This window comes from Condylura cristata, unplaced genomic scaffold (assembly GCF_000260355.1).
Source record: "Condylura cristata isolate star-nosed mole 26May11 unplaced genomic scaffold, ConCri1.0 scaffold00002, whole genome shotgun sequence".
Classification (NCBI taxonomy): Eukaryota; Metazoa; Chordata; class Mammalia; order Eulipotyphla; family Talpidae; genus Condylura; species Condylura cristata.
The window spans coordinates 6,102,092-6,110,213 of NW_004567103.1; the positions used below are offsets into that span (position 1 = coordinate 6,102,092).

The window sequence follows — 8,122 nt, forward strand, 5'->3', positions numbered from 1 at the left end:
GCATTTGGGCTGCTTCCATGTTTTTCCAATTGTAAATAAAGCAGCAATAAACATGGGGGTACAAGTATCTTTTTCAATCAGTGTTTCTGTGTCTTTTGGATAGATACCTAGGAGTGGGATAGATTGCCAGCATTTTTTGACCGGTGCTCACGTCACTGTATTAACCTCAAAGCAATCTTGATGGCACATGGGGGGGGGATTCACCCCACTGTACAAAATGGAAAAATGGGGCTTCAAGGGGTGCCAGTGGTTTTCAATTTACGCAGCTGCTGAGTCGCAGAACTAGCCCAGGGCTCTGAGCTGGGAACACAGCGGCCCTCACTGCTGCCTTTGATGTGGGCTGAAAAGGACTCTGGACATCCCCTGGTCCTTTTGAAGTTCTTTCTGGGTTTGATGTTTTGGAAACTGAAAAGGTAACTGTTGCATAGAAGAGAACCTGTAGTCCATTTTTGGAAAAAGTTAATTCCTCTGCCAGTCTGCAGCGGATGTGTTACCCTCCGTGTGCAGATTCTGTAGTCAGGTTTCAATGCCTGGATTCAGTTCGCTCCCTTGCTTGAGATGGCACCTGGCCCCACCCCGCGCCAGCCTGGTGCACCAGTGTGGTGCCCCGTCTCTACAGCCTCATGGATTTGCCTTGAATAGTGCTGAGATCTGAGTTGCTAACTATAGACAAATGAAAAGTCAGGCCTTGTTTTAAAATTTAGTAAGATGATTTGTGAAAGAGGTCATTTCTGAGAGAGATGGAATTCAGTATGTGAGACAAGAATAAGCCAGGTGGTATTCATTGTGATTTCTAGGGTGTGAAGGGAATACCTGGGATGATTGGACCCCCAGGATCTCCAGGACCCAAGGTATCTTATTTAAATACTTCTGTTTAAAACTGTGCAGATGTGGTATCTTAATGTTTTAAGTTTTTGCATGATTGCGTGGTTATCACTATTCAAATGCTAATATATGCTACTAGAGCTTTCCATTATTTTATCAAAATCCTGTAGGGTGTCTATTCCAAAGTAGTTCTCTTTAAGCTGCTGGCAAGAACTTTTCTCATTGAGTTTTCACTAAAATATTGCTGCTTGGACCCTCTAAATGATGCCATCTCTTAAAGGGAGAACCTGGTATTTGTGCAAAAGGAGAAAAAGGAATTCCTGGGTTCCCAGGACCTCCGGTAAGCATCACTCACGCCCTCTTCCACGTCATAGAGCCTGCAGGCAACTCTCTCACATTTCTGTAAGACTACGTCAGTATTTTCAAGAAACGGAAGCAGAGACTGTTTCCACAGACACAGTATTTCAGGACCACAGGGACTGTGGGATAACTATGTATCCCGGCACAGCCCCTAGTGGACATGATTTACATAAAACACAAGCAGAAGTTAGCTGAACTGACTGGAAGTAACAAAAAGACGTCATTTCCGCCTGGCGCAGTGCCAGAGTGATAGTAACTTGGGATGGTTACCTCCAGCCTCGTTGACTAAGGAGGTTCTGCTCTAACAGCTGCAGCTGAGGAGAAATCCCAGGGTCAGGCCCCAGACATCACCACACATGTGGCTTCTGGATTCCCCATTGACAGAGTTGCTAAAGGGTCTAGATCCCAGTGGGCCCAGACTAAGTTCATTTGACTATAGGTCTACTTCATGGGACAAGACTGGCTTTCATGCTAATTTTTATCACTGATACAGAGAAACCATTAATCTCCAGATAAATTATATTAGTGATATCAAGGATAAAGCTCAGTGCAAGCATTCAGTTAAATGAATTAAAATGAAACAGCATCAACAATAGCAGAAATATATTCTGAATTTAAAACTCTGGCAAGGACATGATTTTTTTAAATGAGACCAAAGATCAATAAAATAGCAAACGTTATGAAGAAGTGGAATCTATTTCATATTATTTCTTTTTATTCAACTACTCTTGCTGACAAGATTAAATAGCCACAGCGCAATATCATAAGGTGAAAACTGATGCATTGAGCTGGTTCTGCATTGTGATGAAATTGTTTGTGTTGATTTTGTGAATTTATTAGGGCTACTCTGGTTACCATGGATCTCCAGGTTTTCCAGGACAAAAGGTAGGTGTAAACCATTATAAAGATAATACATTTCTTTTCATTGGGAAATGCAATTTGGCATCATTGAAAAGTGGTTTTATTGCATGCAGACTTGCAATTGGTAATTGGAAAGGGAGATTTAGCTGTGTCTGCAAAAGTTAAAACATAAAAACTATCTGGTGCAATCCCCAAGGTTTGTCGCCATTTAATGCAGAATCTCAACAGGCATGTGTCAAACAAATGAAGCCAGATGATATCATTTGTCACCCAATCGCGTTTTCCAAACAGGCACATGTGTGGTCATTTGTAGGGACAACCAGGATTGGTAGGAGACCGTGGTCCTTACGGATTTCCTGGCTTAAAGGTAAGACCGTGAACCAATGGGAGTCCAACTTGATAAAAGTCTGTGTCCCTTTTGTTATCCATTTTTTTTTAATTTCAAAGAGTCATTCATAAATGTAACTTTTGAAAGGGTCAGAATTCATTTAGATATGTTCTTTTAATGAGTGTCGTGATGTTTACATTTGAAAGGGAGTGATAAAGGCTCAGATGTCCCACATGATTCTGGACAGGGCACACTGGGTTCTCTGCTTTCACCAGCTCTGTGGCTTCTGTCCTCTGTGACCCCTGTGACCTCCCATTAGGCACTTGCCCATGGCCAGTCACAGTGGCCTTAACTCAATTACGTGTCCGTAATTGATTTCAGGCCAATCAACAAATAAACAATTTGTCCACAAGCACCAAGTTAGACATGAATGCTCATGGAATATCCACAAGACTCCTGGTTCAGAAGGCTCTAATTTGTGGACATGGAGTAAATATGTGTAGTTTCTCTTTCATGAGAACTTTGCCTTTTAGTTCATCCTTCTGCTTATAGGTGGGGAATCAGATGCCTTTGTTCCTTCTAGAACTCCTAAAACCATGCATTTCTCTAGTCAGCCTGTAATCTATTACTTTATGACTGCCCTTGTGCCCCCTCTATTATTTAATTAATGTCAGGCAACTGGAGAAAAATAATATTTCTAAGAAAAGTGGATGAATGGTTTCAGGGGGATCCTGGCGATCGCGGGTACCCAGGACCACCAGGTGTCTTGGCAACTCCATGTTTTCCACAAAAAGGTTTGTATTTTCTTCAGATCTTCCATAAATTATGGGGTGATGGGATAAGAGTGGCTCTCACAGAAGAGAATGGCCCGGTAGTTCCCCGCTGTCTGCACACTAACCAGGCTAAGTGCAGAAACGTTATACCCTCTAGAGACTGTGGACATAGAATTGACATAGAATTATGCAGGAGCAGTTGGGGATGCGCCTGCTGATTGTGTGAACTTCATCAATAAGTGCGCCATCGGCAAGGGCGGCAGAGACGTCCATCTGGCCGGCGTCTGTCCCCCTAACTCCTCATTCTTTATTTTAGTGGGGTTTGTGTCATGTCACCTTTCAGAAAGTTTTATTTAAATCATTAAGGCCAGGGCACACCAGGACCCCACCTCCCAGAATGACAATGACCAACAGCCACTCATAGACCATGGATCTGTAGAGAAGAGGCAGCCAAGTTCATGTCCAAATCCACATGCATTTTCCAATGTGTTGAGAAACTCAGACCAGTCTTAGTTGTACTCACACAAAAGGTAACTGCACGATTTTTGAAGTAGATATACATTTGTTTTATTCACACGTGCTGTTATTTTCGACAGGTCCTCCAGGGGACCCGGGACCCCCTGGCTGCGATGGAGACATGGGAGATGTTGGGCCTCCAGGTCCCCCTGGTTGCCCGGGGAGAAAAGGGGAAGACAATGAAGGTAGGAATCCAGGGCCGCTGTACCTCAGCTTTCCTACATCCTCACCCACACCAGCAGTGTGCGACTCTTACTGGTACTGAAATCTCCTGAACTGTGTTTCCAAGGTCGCATAGCTGTGTCTGCCCCAGACCAAAGATGGTCACCCGCTGGGGTGCTGTTATAAAACAGTGTGCAGGGCTAAGCACCTCCGACCTCAAAACAACTAGCCACAGACTTGGAGGAAATCCAGGTCACACACAGCCCCTTCGACATGGTGGATGTCCACCACGAGATTGTTGTGGGCGGGTAAGGTCTGGGGATGCAGCTCAGGTTAGAGTGTTTCTTCCATTTCTCCATCCTCATGGAAGGCTCTCACAGAGACATTTATTTGTTAAAACTCTTGTTCGTCCATTTGGGCCCTGATTAAAATCTTTCATGAAATGTGGAAATACATTTTTTGAATTAAAAATTAAAAGTTGATTCAGTCTTAGTTTTTTTATTTTTTTATTTTAAAGCAGCAAAAGGGCAGTGGGTTAAAACACCACATTATGAAGCTCTCTGAAGCCACTGTAGCACAAGTTCGATCCCAGGCCAGGGAGCCGACCCACATGGCACGGCAGACCTCTCCTGACCCACTCGCTGCTCCCCTCAGCAGTGTACTTTTTTGATCTGCCTGTTCTGCTCCCCACTCTGTCTCTGGTGAATCCTCTCACCCACCACACCTCTGGCCTCTACCCCAGTCCTGTATGCATAAATAAATAACTATTTTTTTAAAGGAGCATAAACAGTGATCCTTCCCCTCTACTCTCCCCCAGCAAAAAGGACAATAGTTCTTGTCCCCCAAAAAACTACAAACCCTATAGCTAGTGGCATTCTTCATGAAGAACCTAAGAAAAAAATCAGACTAACAAAAGATCTTTGCACTCCTTCCTGTGCTGGCTAACATTTCTAGTAAGGTTAGAAATAGAAGTTTAGAGGATATTTGCATTCTGTGAACCCAGGGGAACTTATTAAGCTTGTGAGGAGGAGAGTCTTGAATAAATATAATTCTATACAGTCTGTGCCTCTTGTTCTATTCACAGAGAAGGAGCTAGAAGTTTCCTGAGATATTCAACCATTAACTAAAAAGTTCCTGCTTACTCTTTCTGAACTTTACTTTCCACTTTGTAAGATCTGATGACCACAGGACAGTAAAGCTTTCTCTAGCTCATTTAACCTTGAGCCATCATGACCTTGGCTCAATGACCAGGACTATGCAAATCACATAATTCAGTGATCTTCAGATTCTAGTCTGAAATACCTCCTTTTGGGTTTGTATAAAATGAAATAGCATCTCTAAGTAATCAAAATCCAATAGGAATAAAGCACATGTCTTGGAGATTCATAACCAAATATAATGGGAAACCTCTAAAGTTTTTTTCAAAAATTTGTCCAGTAACTATAATCCATAGTATGTTGGATTGCATTTACATTACATCACGTACATATGTATCCATGTGTGCATTTGGCTGAAACATAAATTTCACAAATAATACCTTTTTGGAGTGTAACAGACTCTCTTCCTCTATTTCCATTTCATTCTCTTTTAAAAAGCTTTTTTAATGCTGGCCACAGCTTAATTGACTTCAAGCTCTACAAGTGGGTGGTGGAGGCTGCTGAGTGTTCTGCCCTTTGGGAGATGACTGAGCATCTCCCCAAAGAGGGAAAGCCCACAGGTGGTGCCTGGGACCAGCCAGTGACGGACAGAAGGGAGTTCAGTCAGGTCTCAAGAATGGCACGAAAAAGAGGCAGCCATGTCCTCACAAGCAGAGCATAGTTTCATTTTGTTTGAAGCATACCTAAGTAGATAGCCTTTATTAATCATCTTTTTAGAATTGTCTACAGTCTTTGCCATGAGATTAGCAGAGTTGTGGATCAGACATGCGTGATGAAATCCCAGTCTTTCCACTGAATGCAAAGCAGTGCATTTATACTGTGGATTAAACACATTCTAGGTGCTACTGTTTGCAACCTAGGTGAGACTGAGCATTTACTAAACCTCTCTGTGCCCCAGTTTTCTGCAAGATGGAGTTCTTATGGCTGAAACAAATCATAGTATATAATTCATAGGAAACACCCTGTCATATATTAAAGATTTATAAAGCTGGCTGCTGTTGCTATTATTATTGTTTGGTCTAAACTTTCTATGCTTTGTCCTTAATAAGACTTAGACTTTGCAGGTGTTTCAGAAGTAAAGATAATGTTTGAAAATACATGTAAAGCCTCAGCACATATACACATACTCAGCACATAATGAAAGCCACAATTTAACCAGCATGCTGCATTATTGATATTGATAAGTTTTGGTTGTCTGTTGATGAAAAATGTACCCAAAACCCAGTGACTAAAACAATAACAGTCAGTGCATGACCCTTCGCTTCCTGTAGTTCAAGAGTCCGGAAAGGACTAAGCTGAGCAATTCCAGATAGAGGATTTTCATATGGTGGTCTCCATAGAGTGGCTGGAACCAGAACACAAGGGCATACCTCTTCTATCTCTAGTGGAGTCTCTGGACTCTCTGGGTGGTCCCTTACTTTAGGCATCTTAGCATGGTAGCTTCAGAGCAGTGACACTGTTTCCATGGTGACCATGTGCACTAGTCCCAAGCAATTCAGCTCACAAGGCAGAAGCTGAATCACGTCGAATAACCCAGTCTCAGATGCTACAGCATCCCTCCTGCCATGCTCCATTTTTTCAAGTGGTTGCAAAAATCCATCCCATTCAAACTGAAACGTACCACCTCTTGCTAGGGAAGTGCCAAGGTTCCCATAGAATGTGAGGGATAAGAACTACCATGGCGGCCATCTTTGATTCTGGAACTGGGAAGAACTCAAGAGATGTGATCAGGCTCACAAGAAGGTTTCTGGTGGTGTCAAAGCCAAAACACCAGAGAGGGAGAGTAGGAAGTACAGCTGGATGGGACATTGTTGCTGGCCATGTTCCTCTCTCGATCCCTGACCACACTGAATATCTAATCATCCACTGAGCACATGCTATTGCAGATATTACAAGAAGCTCCTTACATGGATTACTTTACTTAACCCTCATAACAAACATCTGAAGTAGATATAGAGGATTATAGGATTTAAATTACCTACTTAAGTTCCCATGGCTAAGAGGGGGAGGCCAAGTTCAAATCCAGTGCCTCCTTATTTTACCACCAACGTAGGTTGCTGTGGTGTTTTATGTCCAAGAGGTAGTATTGATGCCATACTTTTGTTTATAAATATGTTTATTTAGATTATTGTACCAAGTTGCCAAGGTGGAAAACTTGAAAAAAGTTTAATTAAAATTTAATTTCTTCTTGTGGCAAACTTAAAGAATGGGGAAGAGGTAAGAAGATGTGATTCTCTGAGCCTATTTATCTCACTGGTGTGCATTTTAAAGCAAGTGGGGCTTTTTGGTAGTCAAGTTAGTCAGTGACTATTTTAAACTATATTTTTTCCTTCAAAAAATTCCACAATTTGTATTGGAAATGAACACCATTGTTGAAAGCCTCCAGGGTAAATTGGTTTGAGGTAGAGCTCCGTTAAAATACAAACTTTAACTTTGTGGTCCTTTAATCTGTCTAAACCACAGTTTTCTGAACCATTATTTGAGGGTAAAAATATATACTTTGAAAGGTCAGTCTGAGAATTAAAGGTAAGCCCACTCAGTGCTTGGTAAATACACAATAAACATCATTTGTTATAACATTATCTCATGAATGGGTGTAAGTAGTAAAAAAAAAAAAAAAGAATTCTATAGCCTAAGAGTTTGATGATTTTTGAAAAATCAAAAATCAGATTTTTGAAAAATCTGAAGAAAAGTTCGCTCTGACAGTTTATGTGGTTTTCATTCTTGATTTCTCTTGGAGGCTGGATCGGTCCCCCTGGGCCACCAGGCCCTCCAGGTCATCCAGGAATTCCAGGGGAGCCCGGAGTTCCCGGGAGACCTGATACTCCAGGAAAACCAGGGGCCCCAGGATCCCCGGGGTTACCTGGACCCCCAGGACTACCCGGACCACCAGGATCGCCTGGTAAAGTGTCCCCTGTTTGTGTCCATCAGTGTTTATGTTGCGTTTGGTGTGTGTGATGCCCTTCAGAATGTGACTTTCTCAGTTTTTTAGAAACCACCGAATATTTCTTAAGCCAAGTTAACACTTGGCTGCTGAAGGACATAGATGTTCACCATCTATCAGTTAAGCATACGAAAATATTTGGCTGAGGATTTAAGTGTGATGATGGAATGTTGTTCATGTTGAACACAATTTTAAT

The 8,122-nt window shown here is 42.2% G+C and overlaps 1 protein-coding gene across 1 annotated transcript in view; it reads left to right on the forward strand.

Annotated features, from left to right (window-relative positions):
- COL4A4 (collagen, type IV, alpha 4) overlaps positions 1-8,122 on the forward strand; it is a 103,490-nt gene that overhangs the window by 40,998 nt on the left and 54,370 nt on the right. The window contains exons 14-20 of the mRNA XM_012728371.1: positions 798-851; positions 1,106-1,165; positions 2,026-2,070; positions 2,360-2,413; positions 3,099-3,168; positions 3,744-3,848; positions 7,723-7,884. Coding sequence (XP_012583825.1) covers positions 798-851; positions 1,106-1,165; positions 2,026-2,070; positions 2,360-2,413; positions 3,099-3,168; positions 3,744-3,848; positions 7,723-7,884 — 550 coding nt within the window. The remainder of the gene's footprint in view (positions 1-797; positions 852-1,105; positions 1,166-2,025; positions 2,071-2,359; positions 2,414-3,098; positions 3,169-3,743; positions 3,849-7,722; positions 7,885-8,122) is intronic.